Below are 22,400 nucleotides of genomic sequence, written 5' to 3'. Positions count from 1 at the left end.
ATGTTTGAGGCCCGTGTACTTAGATTTAGGTGCACGTTAAAGAACCCCAGGTGGTCGAAATTCCCGGAGCCCTCCACTACGGCGTCTCTCATAATCATATCGTGGTTTTGGGACGTTAAACCCCAGATATTATTATTAGTTACTGAGTTACAGCCATGTCTTGCAAAGAACATGCGCTGAAGCCACAGTCCAGCAGGCTGTGGCTGAACATCTGCCCAGAGCGGGAAAACTGCATACTACATGTGCGAATGTGTAACTGTAAAATGATTCAAAACCGTTAGCGTGGGTATTTCAATGGCAGAGCATGTGTCGTTGTGCTTTTGTGAGAACGTGAAAGTTTTTAGGAGCTGGGAGACAGGGAGAGGAACTAATTACCCGCGCGCAAGATTTGTGTGCGCGTTCTGGTTGGTTCTGCCCATAGCGCATTGTGTTGTCATTGTACGTACGTCATCCTGCGTACCAGGGCTAGACAGAGATACTCGGAAAAGTATTCCGAAATACAGATATCGAAATACATTGATTGGAAGCCTAAAATACAGATACTGAGATACATTTGCCTTTAACGTAAAGGGATATTTCGGATATACGTTTGCAGTAAGAAGAAAAAAGTATTCCGGAATACAGATACAGCAATACAGATACTAGGTGGTAAACGAAGAATAAAAACAGCGCTAAACAAGGGACGAGAAGGGGACACATTCTCGTCCCGTGTTTAGCGCTGTTTTTATTCTTCGTTTACCATGCAGCACCAACCAGCCCAATCAAGCACACTGTTACAGATACTGCAATACTTTTTTTTATTTCAAGGATGCTCATACTCCGCAAAGACATTTATAAGTGCAGCATAATGCTGTGAATAAAGTTGCAGCGCATTGAAACTTTCAGTTCATTTATTTATTTATTACAGTACTCCCAGTGTCATTAAGGCATTACAGAGGGGGGTTCCAATGTACATAATACATAATAATGATATAAAAAGATGTATCACTTGCAATAAAAAGTACACTATTTCACAGCAACAGTAACAAGCATTAGATACCGAAATCGACATGCTTTGTGGCCACAAAATGAGCCATTTTAGAAATAGCACAGTTTAAGAAAATCACTCGAATCACTAATGAACAACAGCGAATTGAGAAAAAGTATGCATTTATTTTGCACATAAGATCTGCTTTGCAGAGAAGGTTGCTGTGTGAGCTTCTCAAATAAGCTGCCTTCTAGACAGCGTCGGTTCGGCCTCAACACAAGACTCGCGAAAGAAAAAAAAAATGTGTCTCTAACGCTGCAGACGAGCACAAGTTCGTGTTATAGTGAATAAATACCGCCTTCATAGCTGGATAGCCCTGCAGCGTGGCGATATCTCTTCTCGGGTCATCTACCTACCGAAACACTTCCGCGCTCACGTGGCTTGTTCTGACCGTTCAGAAGCCGAAGTTGGTCCCCATCTTCGGAATGCTGAGCCGTCTGGCCCGGTCGGCGCAGGGTGAGACAGCTAAGGTTCCAAGTCGCTCCTGCCAGCTCTCTAAACAGACGTGGAAACGGGGACAGTTGCTCAGAGCGCCGCATCAGAAACTACATTAAGTACACGTCGCCTGGGCCGTCACCATCACTGACGCTACCAGTAGCCATTTCAGCAAGCCGCAACAGGCGAAGTCGTCTCCGGCGGTGGGGGAGCCTGGTACCACAAAAGACCGTTTCACGATTGTAACCAATTAGGAACGCACCCTGAGACGCTGGAGAGGTCACTGAAAGCGCGACAAACATAGCCATCTTCTAGTCCCTTCCGCCGCGACTATGGGAACTGTTTTGGAAGTGCCGCCTTTTTGAAAACTGAACGCACGCGAAGCTGCGGTATCCGCACGGTGGTCACGAGTTAATGGCTTGCCACCCGAAAAATATTAAGCGTGCGGCACTGGCCTTGAGAGACAGCGATTTCGTCGGCAGAGGCCAAGAACACTGCCTACGCGATTCTGCCGTCTGCGGCGTCACGCGCTTTACCACCTGGGCCATTCTGTGCTTGAGGGGAAATCATCGCTGCCCTTTCTGTCGGCGGCCGGCGGCGCGTCTTTGGTTGTCGTGGCACGAAAAAAAACCGCCATTCCCCCCTTGAAACACGCCGCAGCTCATTTCCGACAAAAAAGAAATTACACCATCTCCCGCTAAAGGGGACCACGAGGCAATGCGAAGCAGCGTTTCGGCATGTCAAGCCCGCGTTTCATCAGTGGAGAGGGGGAGTGGAGAGGAGGTGCGTGGAGAAGGGTTTGCCCATGCGCAGTAAGGGTGGCCAGGACGCGCACCACCGGATGGAACTCCTCCAAAAGCTGCTTCGCATATAAAAAAATGTAGCGAGATACCCGTTTCCTGCATAATATCGATATACAAACGATACATCGTAAAAGTATTTCACTACTGAGATACAAATACAAATGCAGATACTCAAAAGTATCTCTCAAATACTATCGCGATACTCTTGTATCGCGCTACTGCCCAGCCCTACTGCGTACATATGCTTCTATCCAAGCTTTTACCTGTACGTGCATGGGATTAACGAGTGCGCATGCACATGCGGATCTGTGTGTGCTTTATTCGTTGTGGCTTGTGGTGGAGTAAAGTGAGGATGAATGTATAGAGGTGTATGGAGAAGTTACATTAAGGTGTAGAGCAGTGTGGAGTAGTACATCACTGTTAATTGCGGTGAATTATAGAGGCTTAAGGGGGATTGAGGCACGGATTAATGCTTAGAGCAGTGGAGAGAAAGTGGATTAAGGCGGATTAAGGTGTGGGGCAGTGTGGAGTAATACATCAATGTCAGTTGACGTGAATCGCAGTGGCCTAAAATAGATTAAGGTGAGGACTAATGCGTAGAGTGGTATAGAGAGGATGAAACAAGGTTGATTTGGGTACGGAGCACTATGGAGTAGCACATCGAAGGTAACTGAAGTGAACCACAGTGGCTTAAGGTAGATTAATGTATGGATTATTGCGTAAAATAGTATAGAGAAAATGGTATAAGGTGGATGAAGGTGTGAAGCAGCATTGCATACTACATACATGTTATTTGAAGTGAATCAGACTGACTTAAGGTGAAATAAATGTTAAGTAGTAGAGAAAAGATTAACTAAGATGGATGGAGGGGTGGTCTAAAATTAGAATAGTATACAAAAGATGTATTAGGTGGATTAATGTGTGCAGTAGCGCAGAGAGGATGGACTATGGTGCATTGAGGGGTGGATTACCTCGTAGAATAGTAAGGACAAGATGGATTAAGGTGGATAAGGTATGGAACAGAACCGAGTGCTGCATAGATGTTATCCTAAGCGAATCAAAGTGACTTAAGGTCGATTAAGGTATGGAATAATTCGATGACAGAAATCTTGCTCCCTCTCTTACACCTTCTAAAAGCTTTCACGTTCGCGCAAAATCAGAACGACACATGCTGTGCCCAGGGGCGTAGGCAGAAATTTTTAGGGGCGAAGCTCCTTACGGTGTGGGTCGTTCCCTACTCTGTAGTAGTAGTAGTAGTAGTAGTATGTAGCTACCTCGCCCGATCGGCAACGGGCGAGCGCCGATCGGCAACGGCGCGAGAACCATGCCGTACGAGAGTTAAATCACACTAAAATACATACTTTGCGGGCGATATACTCTAGTGAACTTTCAACTTTTCGTCTTAATGTACATGATAAAAAAATTATTTCTATGAAAAACGCAAAGCACACCTTGAGCATGATGTTTGGTTTTGGGACGCTAAATGGGACCATGAGGCGATGCGAAGCCGGAGCACTTGTATGATCGCGTTCCGTTGGCTTTCGTTGAGCATGCAACCGACTTCGCGTCGTGGAACGCGAAGAGGAACGCTATGCGCGTCGTGTCTTCCCTCTAGCCTTGCCGTTAATTCTCACAGGGCGAGCGGGGAACGCGGTCGCTCTTGGCGCGCTTTCTCTTTCGCTCGGGAGCGGACACTTTCCTTGCATTTCACCAATCACAAAGCGGTGATAATGAAAGGACTACGTAAACCAACAGTACAATAAAAGTTTGATGTTTAATATATACACGGTGTTTAACACGCTTTATATGATATACTGGGCGAATTTCACGGCAGAGTTTCACGGTTTTTCGATGATTTCCTCCAGAGCTTCGCCCCACTCATCATCATTCACCCCGTGGATATGCTGATTTTTTTTCGGGTGGGAGGGGGGGGGGCACATTTTTTATTTGAATTGGGGCCCGGGCTGGTAGATGTGGTCAAGTGTCAGTTTGTGCTCGGTATGCTGTGGCAAAAAAAAATAGAGAGGGGGGGGGGGGGGGCACGGACCCGGTGTGCCACCCTCTTGCTACGCCACGAACCGTTTTCAATCATTTTACTGTTACACACTCGCACATTACCATTCAGTTTGCCCTCTTTGGGCAGTTATTAAACCGCAACCTCCTGCAGTGTGGGTTCAGTGCATGATCTTCACAAGACATTGCTGTAATTCAGTAAGTAAGTAACGAACAAGTTTCGTTTTTGCGCATGTTATTCAAAGACAGCCCTCTCTAATCGATGTTACTTGAAACTCTCGAAACTGTATTGAGATATAATCTTTTTGAAAACGCAACCCACTTAGTTAAAGACGTGTGCTGCAGTGAAGCTCCAGAAAATGCGCAAGGGGCAATGTCCAAAATTTCTGGATATACAATTAAGCGGACGGTGTTCTAAATGGAACAATTTGAAACCATATTTATAAAATACACTACTTATGAATAACCAACTTTCATTCAGTGTTTACGTACCTAGCTATTTAAATCAATGCTTATCCTGTCACTTTTCAATAGGTAGTTGGCAGGAATGAACTACACATCCACGGGAGCCGAAACGTCTTTCTTTTTGTTTTTATCGTGGCCAGCGTCTTGTTTTAATTGTCTTCATGTCTGTTCCTGACCAGACGGGTTTCTGTCCAACTCTCGACTTGACATCCAGAACAATTCTAAATGGGCTGTTACTATGTAGTAGTATGTTTCGACTGGTACTACATCTGTCGTGACTGATTTCTGGCACTATATGTGTCTTCACGAATGCTATCTAGGGCACAATAATTTTTAAAATCGTTATTGCGATATTGCAGATGTTATCAGCATCCGGGCGTGGCATACGCACATGCAAACTGTCGAAAGATAACGTTAGAACAAAGTCATTAGGAATGCATATATGGAGTGAAAAGAGATGCACGAGCATATATAGTGCGCAGACGTGATATCTGCTTAATTTAGATGCCATAAAACAAAGGCACCAAAAAACTGCCGAACTATCACTCATGTAAAATTCGGCAGATCCCACGTACCGTGGGAATCGATGTTATGCGAAGCATGCGCGGGATGGTGACTGTGGCGTAATTTTTCACAGAGAAATGTGGAAGTGGTATACGCACACACATATGTTGAAGAGTCGCACACTTGTTATATAAACAGTTGCTTACAGTTGCGTAACGATGCCAACAGCAACATGGGTGTTATTAACAACAGACGCGGTAAGCTGGCAGTACATTATGTTGGGCTAGTTGGTGCATCGTTATTTTAAATACGTGGCGCAAGGTTGCAACTGAGAAGAAACAAGAAGAGACAGAAAGAACGCCTACTCATAACTAAGTTTATTTTCATGAAGCGTTCACAATATAAAGGCTCTTGGCGGACATGCGCAGAACATTTCCTTCACCGCACGTGCAGGCATGAACAGACGAGGTTTAAAAAAAACGCAATCATGATATCTGGAAACCAGGAACAAACAGATGTATCCTAATGTAAAGACGTCGAAAAAAAAATTTGGCAGACCCCACGTACGTACCGTGGGAGTCGATGTTATGCGAAGCATGCGGCGGGTAGGTGACTGTGGCGTAACCTTTTTTACTGAGCCACAAGTTACAAAGTGACGCTAAAGATATGTTTAAGTTTCATACGCACACATATATATGTTGAAGAGCCGCATATGTGTCCCCGAGAACGCACGCACGTTTCACGAACTCGTGTGCATGTGTGGAAGAAGTTCCGCTTTTATAGCAGTCTAATAAACATTAAGTTTTATTCATATGATTCAGCAAGCTATATTGGTGACGAGGGGTCCATGTGTAGTGAAGTATGTGGTATAGTAGAGCTGTTGGAATTCTAGGATGCCTCGGTTCCTACACCTACACCCGTTCACTACGTCACATTTTAGCATAAAAAAGCGACACACGGCTCTTGCCAGCTATATGGCTCCGCTTTTATAGCAGTCTAATAAACATTAAGTTTTATTCATATGATTCAGCAAGCTATATTGAAGCATTGCTCGATCCCGGAGGAATACATTAACGAAAGTTACATATGATATCCACATCACCCACGTACCCGCCGCATGCTTCGCATAACATCGACTCCCACGGTACGTGGGGTCTGCCGAATTCACTACTATACAGCAAAACTGACGGTACGCTGACGCAAGAATAACCTTTCTTCCTTATGTGAAATGCTTCAAGTAACTTCCGCGCCAGTACATCCCGGCTCCTTCCAATTGGTCGCGTGCGATTGAACTGCGGTGTGCAGCCACACGAAGCACAGTGGAAGGGTAAATGAGACTCTGTTTTATTCGTAATTGATAAAGAATGCTCACTTAAACGGTCATTTGTACAGCGCCCTGTCTGGCCTATATAGACCTTGCCACAGCTCAGGGGAATTTCACAAACAGTGCCCACGGCACAACGCAGAACGCCACAACGCAGCTGGCCCGGACTTGTTAATCGGATCCATTCGTGGTCGCTGCTATGAGGAGTCTTAATGAAGTGCGAAGTATAGTACAGCTGGTAGAAATCCTGGATGCCTCTGCGTTGTGCCGTGGGCACTGTTTATGAAATTCCCCTGAGCTGTGGCAAGGTCTATATAGGCCAGACAGGGCGCTGTACAAATGACCGTTTAAGGGAGCATTCTTTATCAATTAGGAATGAAACAGGGTCTCATGTAGCCTTCCACTGTGCTTCGTGTGGCTTCACACCGCAGTTCGATCGCACGCGACTACTTGAAAGAAGCCGGGATGCGCTGGCGCGGGAGTCACTTGAAGCCTTTCACATAAGGATTAAAGGTGATTCTTGCGTCAGCGTGCCGTCAGTTTTGCTGTATAGTAGTGAATTCCCATTGTTGGATCTAGATGTACTTTAGATGGTTGGCTACGAAGTGTCTGTCAGTCTTTTTGTGGTTTTTTCCTCGACCTTCGCGCAGGTTTGTGTTTCTGTTTTCTTTTTCGACGTCTTTACATTAGGATACATCTGTTTGTTCCTGGTTTCCAGATATCATGATTGCGTTTTTTTTTTAAACCTCGTCTGTTCATGCCTGCACGTGCGGTGAAGGAAATGTTCTGCACATGTCCGCCAAGAGCCTTTATATTGTGAACGCTTCATGAAAATAAACTTAGTCGTGAGTTGGCGTTCTTTCTGTCTCTTCTTGTTTCTTCTCAGTTGCAACCTTGCGCCACGTATTTCAAGTAGCGGTAAGCTTATATGTCGTGCTTATATTCTTCAATACTGGGTAGCGTGAATCCGAACAGGACAAATAAGGAACACAGATGCACAGGACAGGCGTTACTCGCAACTATGTTTCATTCAGGAAAGTTTCCCTAGATATATACGCGGCCGAGTGGCACGCACAGGCGCACTGCACGTACGTTGCAGTCACAGTTACAGTTGTTATGCTTATACTGCTCCGTTATGACGAAGAACGCACGCACGTTTCACAAACCCATGTGTATGTGTAGAAGGGGTTCTTGACAGTTCTTGAACAAGGCCATCATCACCGTGACCAGTGAGCACCAGTAGCTGGCCCGGACTTGTTAATCGGATCCATTCGTGATCACGGCTATGAGGAGTCTAAGTGTAGTGAAGTGCGAGGTATAGTACAGCTGGTAGAAATCCTGGATGCCTCTTACAATGAAATTATCTATGATGCCTCCTGTAGTGGACATGGCAGCAAGGTCTTTTGATGCGCTGTTTACATCCAAGCCGTTTTTCACGCAAACACCAAGCATTGTTGGTTCTTGATAAATCAATGATGAAGTCACAAGTAATGATGAGAGGCCTGGTTCTCTCAGCAGAGTTACTGTAAGAAGCATAGACCCCGGTTTTTGCGTAATCCACGCGGTCCACGTTGCGGACTACGTGCACGAGTGGATGGTATACTTGAGCGTATTCCAGGGGTGTTCTGTCTTCAGCTTCCTCACTTTCCTTGCGTCCGCCGCAGTGGTGTAGCGGTTACGGTGCTCGGCTGCTGAACTGAAGGTCGCGGGTTCGATCCCGGCCGCGGCGGTCGCATTTGGATGGAGGCAAAATTCTAGATGGCCGTGTACTGTGTGATCTCGGTAAACGTTGAAGAATACTCGATGGTCAAAATTTCCGGAGCCCTTCGCTGGTTTTCGGACAGAAAACCCCGACAATTATTATTATTATTACTTTCCTTGCGTGTCAATGTGTGTGTTCGCGGTTACTATGTTGGTTGAGACTCTGTATCACCTGTGGCACATACCCGCATAACATGAACTCTGATATGCGGGTATGTGCCACACGTGACTGAAAGAAAGGGTTTCGTGACGTACGCGACAGGTATTTTGCGTTATTCATGTCATGACCAGTGAATCGTGTTCGTCATACACCGATCGCCTGCTATTATAATATTGGTATATTAGAAGCTATGGAGAGGAGCATGAGAGCGCCCAGACGTAGGCGGCTAGATAGATAGATAGATACGTAGATAGAAACGGCCAAAGTGCCTGAGGTTCGCTAAGAAATGCTTCGCATTTATTAAAGTAACACAGCGGAGGTGTGGGTTTCCAGAGGCATTTTTGGAAGTACTTAAATGCAAGAATGCCCGCGTACATACATTTAGGTTGATGTTAATGAACCCTTGGTAGCAAAAACTATTCTGAAGTTCACCACTACGGCATGCCTCGTAATTATATGGTCGTTTGGGCACGTAAGACCCCAGAGACGATTATATTTTGTAGGGTTCGGCCGTCTTGCTGCCACGGAAATGATGCTCCACTGGTTTAAACTTAAAATAAACGTTTATTAGCATTAATTGAGAATAGGAAAAACACACTGCACGATTCAACTGGTCGCGGCCGCAAGTACTGGGTTCTGGCCTTCGCCCCGGCGGGGTACACCCTTCCCCCGCACACAGCGGTCCGTCGCCGACTCTCCGGGCAGTGTTACGGGTGCCCTTTTTGAAGCTTGCAAGTGGACCACGCGCATCGCCATCGCGCAGCACGTGGCGCTAGGATAGCGGCGTGGCTCCCACAATTTGTAGGAATTATTCTTCGTTGGCACAGGGTGATGTTTTGAGAAGCATTCGCATTATCTATATCAGGAGCATGTGAATTTTGGAGGACTGCTTTGTTCGCAGCTGAAGTAACGCGAATGAACGCGTCGGTAAGATGGTAAATCCTGCTGGCGGAATCTCGCCTTTGTACACGTTATCTGTCTTGAACATGATTACCTTAGCGCAACGACGACGAGCACACAGAAAAGAGGAGACAAACCACAGCGCTGACTCGCAACTGAATGTTTTCTTAGAAGACAAGAACGAAAAAGGGGCACTTCAACCCTCAGGATGTCCGCTGACCTGCCGTTTCATTGGTTTTGTGTGTCACATGGGTGTGAGGGTTGAAGTGCCCTTTTTTCGTTCTTGTCTTCTAATAAAATATTCAGTTGCGAGGCAGCGCTGTGGTTTGTCTCCTCTTCTCTGTGTCCTCGTCGTCGTTGCGCTAAGGTAAACATGTTCAAGTATTATCACCAACTGGCCCAGCTATCAGTTCTTCTGCGTTATCTGTCTGCTGATACATGTATGGATAACATCAGGTGTATATCCTTTAGCGATAACAATACAAGCAAAATACGTAAATAAATGACATTGCTGGATTGGAGAAGGGTTGACAAAAACGGGGGGTGGCCTAATCGTTTATTAGTTTATTATCCCAAAGAGACTCTGGCTATCAGATACGCCGTTGTGAAGGGCTCCGAACAATTTCGACCACCCGGTGTTATTTAGCGTGCAATGAAATCGCGCGGTACACGGACCTCTGGCATTTGGCCTCTATCTATGTGTGACCACCACGACCGGGGTGGAACCCGCGTCTTTTGGGGCGAGCACCGTAAGCGGTTCTAGATTCAACAGCAACCGGCTCGATGGATGCTAGAAGATTACCCTGTTTCTGCGCAAAAGGTACGTATATGTACATGAGCCTCACACGCAGAATCATGAATAGCCCTCCCGATTTTTTTTTTGTTTTGTAATGGTATATGACAGATGGTCGTGCTTTTTCTCACCTCTTTGCTGAATCGGCTGACGACTTTGAAGTAGCAGTCGCTCACATCGACCCATACCGGTATTCTGTGCTTCTGCTCAGAGCCATCGAAAAAAGAACAAAGCAGAGGGATGGCTGTGAATGATGCGGGCATATAAAGAAGTTACGAGAGAGTTGCAAATTACGTATATTCGCAACATTAACAGTTGTGCATGACAAGTGCTTAGTTATATAAAAATAGAGCTCCTGTTGGTTTGCACTCATTCTGCGTACAAGTGTCGGAAGTTTGTGGGCACAGAGTGTTGTTGTCACCGATATTAGAACAGTTCACAATTCAGCTATGTCATAGTAGAAGTGTTATCTGGGTAGCGCAACCAAACATGGACACAAGAAGAACTGCAGAGGATGAGACAAGCGCTTGTCTCTTCGCTTCTTCTTGTGTCCATGTTTTGTTAGGCTACATAGATAACACTTCTACGATGACTGACCAACCAGGCATTTCGCCACCCTCGTTGAGCTATGTTGCCACGTCTTACACTTAAGTAGAAATTCGCGCGCGGCAGTGTTGTTCTGCATGTTCAACTACCAATAAAATTGCACTACAACTGAGGCTTCAACCGTGCGCTGTGTTGGCTACAGTAGAAACCGCGGGAATAAATCCGTCGGTGACACACATGAAACGCTGAGCCGGAGGACCGGTTGATATACAGGGTGTGTCCGGAAAGTAGTAGGACTGAACTTTAAAAAAAATTATTCACAACTTTCACACATCGACTTAAGATCTTGTTTTTGAAATATGCTAGGGGTGTGCGAATATCAAAATTTTCGAATACGAATCGAATACGAATACATAGCTTCAAATACGAATCGAATACCGAATAATCAAGAGAGGTAATGTTTTTTCACTAGTAATCTTTTATTTTACTACACATTTATGTTGAAAACAGTACGCTTGTATGCTATCGGCACAAAATCTGTTATTGCACAAAAGAATATCTGTACTTGCCAGGAAGTGCATGAATGTGCTATATTTAATGGAGCTTGTGACTTAATGGCTTAGGCTCAATTCACATACTGAACAAACTTTCTCTTTCCTTTTCATTATGTGGTAGCACTGCACTATAAAAACAAACAACCAAAAAAAGCTTTCGCACCAGCATTGCTGGCTTAGCAGCGGCTGTGGCGTCATACTAGTGAGTACGAGGGCGTTGGTTTGATTCCTTCCCAGCTGCATTAAGAAGGGGTCAAATGTAACAGTGCCCATTAAAGAAGCCCAAGTGGTCACAACTGATCAAGATTCCCCCACTATCATCATCATATTGTGATTTTGGGAGTTTTGGCACTATACTCGGGGACAACTTTCTGTGGCAATGAAGGGAAAGCTGCAGAGCCACAATGCACGTATCCTACCGCTAATGAATGTAGTCCCACAATTGCGTCCGTATTTTCTGCGTGAGATATATAAAATACTCCTTCATTTTCTACATGTAGCTTTTTGAGACGGAACGCAGCGCGCAAAGCAAGATATTTGTATTTCTTTTAATTTATACGTTGTCACTTTGCGTTTTTGCGTGCGTGGAAAAGTCACGCCTTTTACCCGTATCTTGATGGGTGCAACGCTAGCCATCACTTTCCACGGCGTTACGAGACGCGCGCCAAACCGGACTACTTCGCGTAGCAGTACATGTGCAGACGCTCCGCCCCCGTAGCTTTCCCTTCATTGCCACAGAAAGTTGTCCCCGAGTATACAGCCCCCCGAACTTAATGTTTTTTTAGGGGCGAAGCTCCTTAAAGCGGCACCCGTTCGTCCCCGTCGTAGTGCGTAACCAGTCTTAACGCTAGTACCAGATCTTGACCTCCAAGGTGGTGCCGGTGGGAGATTTCTCCTGTGCGTTGTTGAACAATAAAAAATTCGCAGCGTGCGCGTTAACTAAAAGCCGAATTCTTCTTTCTCTCATTCCCCATTAGACGCCACTGGCATGTTCCAGTAGGAAACGTTCATAGCAGTAGAAGTGTAAGCGTTAGCTAAAAGCCGACTTCTTCTGTCTCTCATTCCCATTAGCAGCCATTGTTTACCTCCAAGGTAGTGCCTGGTGAGATTTCTCCTGTGCGTGATTAAACAATGAAAATTTTGTTCAAAACGCCGTTGATTGATGAAATAAACCAACGAAAGGCGCCAGATGTTTTCTAAAAGCAAAACGAAAAGACGCCAGATGTTCCTAAAGCAAAACGAAAAGACGCCATCTGCTTAACGAAAGACGCCAGATGTTTTCTAAAGCAATGGTTTTCTGAACAATGAAAATTCACAGCGTACATCTAAAATTAAAGTGAGCTGCAAGTTGTCATAACTCATCGAACCTTTAGTATAAACGCGCCCGATCTCACGTCGGTGATGTACTGGGCAGAATTCACGGAAGATTCACGGTTTACCGATGAACCTCCGCAGCTTCGCCCACTCATCGTCATTCACTCCGTGGATATGCTGTGATTTTTTATTTTCATGTACACTTTCGCCCCTGTTATCACCGGTCGACGCTCTAAGGCAAACGGGAGTATCTGCGGCGTCTATCAGCCACGCAAGTATCATCGGCATTGCTTGCCTCTCCTTTCTCGAAAACTGTGCACTGGCTACTTTCCTATCACAAACGCTATTTCATGCTGATAGTCACATGTCGTTCGTGATCGGGAAGCACCGGGTGCGCGGTGGTGACGCAATGAAAGCCCGCGAGATAGGTGACATTATTGTTGGGCGGCAAAAAGACGCCCAAGATACGCCTTTTTTTGTTGGAGTTTACGGAGCTGCAACTCCTGTTCAAAATGCTGCTTCGGCGACGAGCGCGTTATTTCGCCACTTTGAAAACCGCCTTCGTGCGCTCGTATCTGCTGGCAGTAAATTGACGCTGGCGAAAGATCGAGATTGGCAAGATCGCACGAACGATACGCGCGGCTGTGATGCACGTTTGATGGATTCTAATGGCGCGCTGTCGGGAACGCAACGTAACTACGTGGTATATTCATCACCTGACGTGCGCCACAGCTAGCTAGAAAGAAATATGTGATGACGCCAATGACCCCGCAGTAAAGGTTACCAAAAGTGCCCATTACTGGCGTTATAGGGGCTGACATCACGGCACAGCGGATGGACGACTCATGCGGCTTTCGTCGATGCTTGCGCGTACATTTGAACGGCGATCCGTTATAGAGCGTCCCTTGTTAGTTGTGTGCAGCGCGTCGCCCGCTAAGCTCACCCAATTAAGTGCCGGGAGGTTCACTGTAACGTACGCGTGTGTTTGTTCATGCGCAGCGTGATTTCTCCGCGCTCGGAAAGCGCCGGACCGAGCAAAAGTGTGCCGAGTACGTTCTCAGGCCAATGCGGCGACGGCGAGCTGCTTTCATTTCTGCAAGCGGCACACACTTAGTTAAGGCAGTCCCGCACAAGGGCGCGGCAGCGATCGGCGTGTTTGGGTTGTCACCTGTTTTTAAAACCGTGCAGTACACTTACACCAGCGGCAACAGCGCTAAGCCACACGCACTGCCGAGCAGGCAGTTCATGATCGTTGAGAGGTTTCTTGGGTTCGTCGTGTAGAAGTGTCGCGGCACGTTCGTCGGTAGCTGTCGTCACGCCACCGTGTATTTCCGATGCTTATCCGTGTGGGCATCACCGCACTGGCGCCGAAGTCGTAGTAATCACTGGTCGATCGTTCATGCGCTTACCGTAAAGGCGCAAAACTGGAAGTTCTTTTTAGTAATATATGACGGAATATTCGGAAAGATCGAATATTCGAGTCCCTTCGAATATTCGAAACTTCTCGAATACACGGTTTTCGAATCAAATACGAATATTGCAAGTGTAATAATCGATTGATATTCGAAACTTTCGAATATTCGCACACCTCTAAAATATGCCCATTGCGCATGAACACAGCGTTTGCAGCAACTCTACCGATCACTGAAGGCTCCCTGCAACGAAGAAACCGGAGTGCTCTTCAGCTCCCTCGTTACGGACTCTTGAATGGCCTGGACTGAGCCGTGGTGCCGTCCTTTCATGAGCCCCCTCCCTCGGAGCAAAAGGAAGAAGTCTGAAAAAGTGATATCAGGGCTGTGGGGCGACTGGGGAGGATTTGTGATGACATGCTTCGTCAGGAAGTCCACGAGAGGAACGTGGCTCGGCGCATTGTCGTGACTTTTTGCCGTTGAAGGGCGTCCTGACCGTTGCTCATCTTCAACTTGCTCCCTTCCTTCCCGAAACAATTTGTGCCACTCAAAAACACTTGATCGACTCATGGCATCACTCTTATAAGCCGTCTTGATCATGTCATAGGCCTCACGCGCCGTTTACCCAGTTTGAAGCAAAACTTCACCGCGTAACGCTGCTGTAACAAAATTCATTGTGGTAATGACAAGGCACCTTGATACCTTAAACTCGATCTACATTCCGCGAAGGTTTGGAGACGACTGGCGACTGGTGCGGTGGTAGCTAGGTCCCCCCACAACCCAACCACTGCAGGAACACCCCTCTCCTTTGCCAAGTTCTGGCTGGAAAAAAATCAGTCCTGCTACTTTCCGGACAAACCCTGTACAACACAGGCAGTGCAAGAAACAAAAGGCAGTACAAAATCTAAAGAGGCCGTGGCCAGTGTCGAGTTACGTGACCAATCTTGAATTATACAGAAGGCAGCTGGCCTAAGGCGTAAGGGAAGACTTGTGGGCGTTGGTTGAGACGGCGGTATGCAGCTTCTAAATGTAAACATTCTAAAAGGAAATCAGTCTGGCTGAGTGCAAAAGTTTAAGCTATTTAAAATGTTTCTAGACCAATTCGGTCCCTCTCTCAGGGCCTCGCTGAAGCAGCTGTGTGGCTTGGCCACTACAACGAGGCTTTTGGGCAGCTTTCACCACTTCCTATCGTACGCGCTTGCCTGCTTTGGTCATTTGCATTTCATGCGGGCAACAATGAATGTTCCTGATGAGACGGGTATTCGTCGAACCCTTAATTTCATCTTTACCGCAAGTAATCTCAAGCGCGGTCTGTCACTAAAAGAAAACTACTGGAACTGTATGACTACTGGAACTCACGCAGGCTCCCTTGCATGCATATACAGCGGAGTTAATCTAATTATCACTCAGAATACGCAAGCCTCTATCTCAAGCCGAGTAGCTGTGGAGCCAAAGCAGCGTGGGTGAAAATCGCCTGCTAAATTGGAGTGCAGAGTCTAGAAAAAGCGCAACTTATATTCGACGAAAGTAGACTCCATAGACCGGTGGAATCCTGACGCACATACACAATCTGTTATTTAGCGGTCCAGCTACGACCGATGGTATCCTCCCGTCCGCTTTCTTGGGCGAGAAGAGGTGCTCTGTACAAGGTCCTAATTTGAATACTTCACAGGCATTGTGGAATAGTGAAAGAAACACAGGGACACAGGTAAGAAAAACGACACAGGCGCTAACGTTCAAATGACGCTTATTTTTTTTTTTCGGAAACACACATACATATATACATACAAACACTTGGTCTTGCGCAATGACTCCGGCCAACAGCAAAACATAATCAAAATTTCAATTTCCCAGTCACTGCCCTGAGACCAGCACATCTAGTTCTCTATCCGGCAGGGATGAAGATGGGTGGCTTGTGCACTTATCTTCCAACCGTACAATGAAAAGGCTTCGGCTACCTCACCAGCTGTTTGATCGCCGTGCTGAAATATGGTTGCGTCATCAAAACACGGGGCACATTTGCGCTTTTCGCAGTGAAGGGACAGGTGGCTACTGGCCTGCATTTCAAGGAAGAATGGGGCTCACGAAATGGAACGTTTACGGAACATCCAGATTGTCCGACATGCGTGCGACCACATGACATTGGTAATTGGTATACAACACCCCTCTTGCTGCATTCTATTAACTTCATGGTATTGAGCATGTCCCATTTTCCAGCCAAGTTATCGCTTCCTGTGTTACCTTCCTTTGTTAACTTGGCTGGAAAATGTGACTTACGCCATACCATGAAGTTTGTAGAAAGCAACAAGAGGGGTGTTGTATACCAATTACCAGTGTCATGTGGTCGCACGTATGTCGGACAATCTGGACGTTGCATAAACGTTTGACTTCGTCAACACCATTCTTCTTTGAAATGCAGGCCAAGTAGGCACCTGTCCCTTCACTGCGCAGAATGCAAATGTACCCCGTGTTTTGATGACGCAACCATATGATTTCAGCATGGCTATCAAGCAGCTAGAGAGGTCGGCTAGAGAGGTCTTGTCTTACGCGCTACGCGCGTAAGACATGACGCGCGTAGCGTTCTCCTTCGCGTTCCACGACGCGAGGTCGGTAGCATGCCCAACGAACGCCAACGGAACGCGATCGTGCAAGTGCTCCGGCTTCGCATCGCCTCATGGTTTCTTTAGAGGGAAATTGTGTAATTTCTTCATTGCACGGTTGGAAGATAAGTGCACAATCCTCCCATCTTTATCCCTGTCAGATAAAGAACTATATTTGCTGGTCTCAGGGCTGTGACTGGGAAATTGAAATTTTGATTATGTTTTGCTCTTGGACGGAGTCTTTGCACATGACCAATTGTTTGTATGTATATATGTATGTCTGTTTCCGAAAAAAATAAACGTCATTTGAATATTAGCGCATGTGTCGTCTCTCTTGCATGTGTCCCTGTGTGTTTCTTCCCTATTCCACAATGCATTTTTACCAACTAGCTTGGCTTTCCTTACTATTGAATATTTAACGTAATACTTCAATTTAAGAGCGGGAAAATCGGAAGTAAATTTTGTTGGACCACTAGCCTTTTGTCATACCACTCAACGTTGCACTGTATCTACACTGCACATGACTATCCCTCGTATGTTTCTGCGGTGTGAGGATTCAAGCAGAATTTATTTGTCTTATCTGCAATACTGTAACTCACTTTATAGGAACAAGAACAGCGCTAAGAACTCTAGTGGTCTCTTGCGCTGTTTTAACAGCGAAGGTGTTTAGCAAACCATTCCTTGTAAGTCAACCGCAGAAAACTTTAATCTTAACGGGCATGTGCCACTGTGCGGCTACCTGAGAACGAGTACAGAGATAGAGAGAGAAAGAAAGAAAGAGAGAAACAAACAGAGAGACGGAAAGAAAGATATAAAGAAGGTGAAAGAGAAAAATTCTTGACTAAGAAAAGTTCTTCACGAGGCGGGATTTGAACCCACGTACCCGCGATTCGAAGGCGAGCGTCCTAAGCACTTGGTTATCCAGGCACGCTAGCAGAGCATCGCCTGGTCTGTTTTGTATAGTACAGCAAGGGAAAGGGAAGTGAGCGTGAGGAGAAGGGAAAGGAGGAGGGGAGAAATTAAAGCGTAGCATACAAAAATTAAGAAAGAAAAATAGAGAGAAAGAAATGCAGAAAGAAGAAAGAGAGACAGAGAGAACATCAGCGAAAGAGAGCGAAAGTGGAAGAGAAAAAAAAAACGTGATTGATCCCTCCTTCACAGGAATCGGTATAACACTAAAGTAAAACGTGTCCTCAAAGAAGGATCTGAATTTTTGCTGTGCAGTGATTTAAGAGAGCTTGCATAATGTCTATTGGCAGCATCGTTTAACGCGTATGCACCTACGTTGACGCTTGGTGGAACATCGCCATCCCGACGACTAAGGTCCTTGATCAATGATTAAACAAACTTTTGTGCTAGATGTAGTAGACGGTGAGAGCATATTGTGTAGTAGTGAGCGGTGAGAGCGTACGAGCGTTGCTGATTGAACGAAGAACATGGGCTAGTGTCACCATCCCGCGGCATGTCAAACAGTAAACAGAACACCGTGGCTGGAATAGAGCGAAACAACGCGCGTCGTGTCTTCCCTCTAGCCCGGTATTGATTTTTCTCGGGGCGAGCGTAAGCGGGGAACGCGGTGTTACGGCCAGGCGAGACAGGCGCGCGTCGCAGAGCTATTTTTAATATGGATGGATGCTATGAGCGAGGACGAACCTTGGGCTGCTAAGGTCGCCACCTCGCGGTTTGTTAAGGCGTTGACAAAATGGCACTTCTATTAGAAACGCGCCGAATGGGACGAACGCAAAGCAACGACGCATGCAGGAGCTAATCACCGAGGCCACAGTCCTGATGCATTGCTTAACTTTACCGCTTCCAGACGGAGACACCATCCGCTGACCAAGAGCACTATGAAACGAAAGTGTGAGGTATAAAAGGCGCGTTTGCAAAAGCCTACACAGTATGTGACGGTGGCGCAGTCGATAGCGTGCCTGGCATCTGCTGTCGTAGACCGAGAGGGGACATGGGTCCGACTCCCGTTGACGGAAAACTTTCTTCAGTTTTTTTCTTCGCCACCTGATCGTGTGCATTTTACAGCGAAAGCTGTTATGAGATCATTTCAGCGGCCGTTTTTGGCGCCGTAGTTGTCCGCTGCCGCCGCCGGTGCCCGTAATCACTATCGCTCGAAATAAAGAAAAAAAAAATCACAGCATATCCACGTGGTGAATGATAATGAGTGGGGCGAAGCGAACTCGCGCTGCAGCACGGCAATGGCATTGGCGCGAGCGTGGTCCTTCTTGATGGAAGATATTGTGACTAGATTGTCTGAGAACCACAATCTGTTGCACACACCGCAACTACGGCCGAAACTGTTATCAAGGAAGTCCCGCTGGAAGCGCGCGTCGGCGCCTTCGGGCAGAGCCCACCTGGTGCGTTTTGCAGCCACTTCACGTGCTCGCACAGCCTCGGGCTCTGCCTGCCGGTACGCGCGCTTTCTCGCCGCTTAACGGTCCTACACATTTTGAAGATCCGATTCGCGCCGCAACCATGCAGCTTCGGCCTCGCGGGCTCGAACGGCGGGGATTTCGCGCCGCAGCCATGCAGCTTGTCGAGCAGATTCGGCCTCGCGGGCTCGAACGGCGGGGTCTTCGGGCCGCAGCCGTGCAGCTTGTCGAGCAGCTTCGGCCTCGCGGGCTTGAACGGTGGGGTCTTCTCGCCGCAGCCCTGCAGCTTGTCGAGCAGCTTCGGCCTCGCGGGCTCGAACGGCGGCGTCTGCTCGCCGCAGCCGTGCAGCTTGTCGAGCAGCTTCGGCTTCGCGGGCTCGAACGGCGGAATCTGCTTCGCGGCGTCGACGTGCAGCTTCGGCCTCGCGGGCTCTCACCTCAGGATTCTGTCTGCGAGCGCGCGCTGCCTCCGCCTTCCGTGCCTTCCGTTCCGCAGCCTTGTCTTCCACCTGGCGACTCCGAGCTAAAGAGAAAGCGTGCCAAGAGGGAGCCTCATGGCGCGTTACTTCTGAAATGTCTTCGGGTGTCGTTGAAAACACGAGACGTAGTAAAGAAGAAAGAACGCCACACAGGCGAACACGCAACGAGAGTGTCACTCGTCAACGTCGTCTTCTTCTTCTACTGCATACCAGAACGCGCGCCGTAAAGAAAGAATACCACACAGGCGAACACGCACGAGAGTCTCACTCGTCAAAGTCGTCTTCTTCTTCTACTGCATACCAGAACGCGCGCTTCTCACGAGCTAGAGGTGGCTACTACAACGCTACAAACAAACGGAGGATGGACAGACCCACGGCATAAGGAGCTTCGCCCCTAAAACGAAATAAGAAAAAAATTCCAGGATGGTACGAGGTTTGAACCTGGGCCCTCTGCGTGGGAGCCCAGTATTCAACCTCTGAGCCATGCCGCTGCTTGAAACTGCTTTGCAAAAAGGTCCTATACAGGCTTCATATCGTGAAGGAACCACAATAACATATTCAATGTAGCGTGTTAGAGCAGTAAAATAAGCACCAAGCATCGCACGACGCGAATTCTGTAACCAGGCATTACGCAATGCGAATTGCGCAACGAGTAGGTTGTTGGATGCTTCCAACACATTTCAAAGGGCTCCGCCATAATTCTTCATCGCCATCAGGCACGGCATCAACAGAGTGCGCATAATGCCTTACATGCGTTTAGCGGGTACCACGGCTCTCCGTAAAATAACGAAAAATGGCATAGTCCCTGCTTCCCTACTTCTCAAAAATTACAATGATTTATAGCGCAGCGGGTTCCTCGCAAGTGCACTTGTATTGGTTGCCAAGGAAGCCCATAAGCGCATGATCCATTTGCTCGGGGTCTCAGTAAAGTTCTTCGCCCTCGCCCCCCCCCCCCCCCGCTCTCTCTCCCACGTCAACGTATGTTATACAGCATGGCGGGAGACGGAAATAGCCACAGGGCGTCACCCAATGCAAATTGCATAACTGGTGGGCCGTTTAAAGCTTCCAACCCATGACAAAGGGCTGAGCCATAATTCTTCATCGTCATCAGTCGTCGAGTCAACGAAGTGCACATAGTGCCTTACAGACGTGCAGCTGGTACCTCGCTTCTCCGCGGAATGACGAATAATGGCTTAGTAGGTGCTTGCCAACTTGACAAAAATTGTGATTTATGGCGTAGTGCGTACCGTGCTAGTGTACTGGTATTAGTAGACCCATATGCTGTGGTTTCAGCGCAGGCCTGGCGTTTTTTAGGCTGAGAATGCATCAAGATAAGCCGGTCGCCACGCCCCAGGCGCAGGCTTGTGCTAGACCCGCAGAGGCATTCACAACCACGAAAAGCGACGAAAACAGACGCGCGGAGTTATATATTTTGTTGACCAAACTTCTTGCATAGCTTCAACAGCGTTGCACTTGATGCGTGAAACGGAATATAGTCAGGTCCTCCGAGGCTTCACGAAAACTGGTATGCCAGCCTCGTCCTTTTGTCCAGGAAAATATATTTGTTACAGTGGCTTGGCGTCATTACTGCCCTACCACTTCACCAATATGCCCTTAACCTGCCGACTACATCGACAGACTGCGAGTTTCATCCCGCACATTTCTAGCACCGGAACCAGGCTGTCAGCAAACGCATTACAGCCCATATTCCCGCAAACCTGGCGATGTTGGAAGCCACCGCAACGCGCTTACGAGGGTCCATACCGCGTTATCCATCGCGCAGACAATATTAATGAGAACTAACAGACAATAACGCCAAGGAAAGTATAGGGGGTGTTATCTGTAATATTTAGAATATAAATGTGAAGAAAGTAAGGTGGACGAAAAGATGACTTCACGCCGGCAGGGACCGAACCTGCGACCTTCGAATAACGCGTCCGATGCTTTTCCACTGAGCTACGGCGGCGGTCATCCTTCCGTCCACTTTGTGGGGTATATATGTTCATTTAAACCTAGGAGTGTTAGTCAGCGCCAATCGCAGCCATGGCGGCGAGTGTGGAACACTCTTTTTTTGCCTATTGGCGTCACGTAGCACGTGATCTTTTTACGAGTGGCAGCTGACCAATAATCCCTCGCATACTACCTGAAGGCATTAAGTCTGCCAGGACGAGACCCTTGCTATGAATGAAGGAAAGGAAATTATTTTTAAGGGCTCGTTTTATCTTTGTTAGACACAATATTAATGAGAACTAACAGACAATAACGCCAAGGAAAGTTTGAGGAAAAAATGTAATGACGCAAAGAAGACGGGGACGAAGCGAAGACACGAACACACAGACACGGGCGCCAACTTCCAACTGTTTATTATCAGAAACCGCGCCGATTTATATACGATGCCGAACAAGGTAATCCCATAACAGAAATTGAGACATCGCAGAACTAACAATTCATCATGTGCCATAAATACAAACACAAAGCATGCGCCGGAACTGCACTAACGCGATCAAACTATGAAAACATGCCAGCACCTATGAACACGTGCCAACCCTAGTGAGAGGCAAAATGAATAGCGCACAATCGAAACTCTACATGTCTAAATGCTATCTTTCAAAAAGATAGCTTCTTTCTCGCTTAGATCGAGTGATGGGGCACTAACGCACTGGCTACCTGCCCTCTTTATTAGAAACGCTTCAATTGTCTCCCTTTCAGTGCGGCTGTTTGCTCTCCTAAGAAACGTGGTTTGGTTGAAGTGTGGCGCACAACCACAGCGCTTGCAGTGGTCTGCCAAGTGCCCGCCCATGTTGCTGCTAACCGCCAAGCGGTGCTCCCTTGCACGATCGTTGAAACACCGGCCTGTTTGGCCGATGTACACCCTACCGCAGCTTAGGGGAATATTATATACCACATTGCTGACACACTCGGTGTATCGCGT

The 22,400-nt window shown here is 47.2% G+C and overlaps 1 protein-coding gene across 2 annotated transcripts in view; it reads right to left on the bottom strand.

Annotated features, from left to right (window-relative positions):
* The window catches only part of LOC119402404 (uncharacterized), a 347,414-nt gene that overhangs the window by 12,281 nt on the left and 312,733 nt on the right, over window positions 1–22,400 (bottom strand). For both annotated transcript variants that reach the window (XM_037669544.1, XM_037669543.2), the window contains exon 15: window positions 10,317–10,388. In XM_037669544.1, coding sequence (XP_037525472.1) covers window positions 10,317–10,388 — 72 coding nt within the window. The remainder of the gene's footprint in view (window positions 1–10,316; window positions 10,389–22,400) is intronic.

Source organism: Rhipicephalus sanguineus, chromosome 8, assembly GCF_013339695.2.
Source record: "Rhipicephalus sanguineus isolate Rsan-2018 chromosome 8, BIME_Rsan_1.4, whole genome shotgun sequence".
Lineage (NCBI taxonomy): Eukaryota > Metazoa > Arthropoda > Arachnida > Ixodida > Ixodidae > Rhipicephalus > Rhipicephalus sanguineus.
This window is presented reverse-complemented; position numbering and strand designations above follow the sequence as displayed.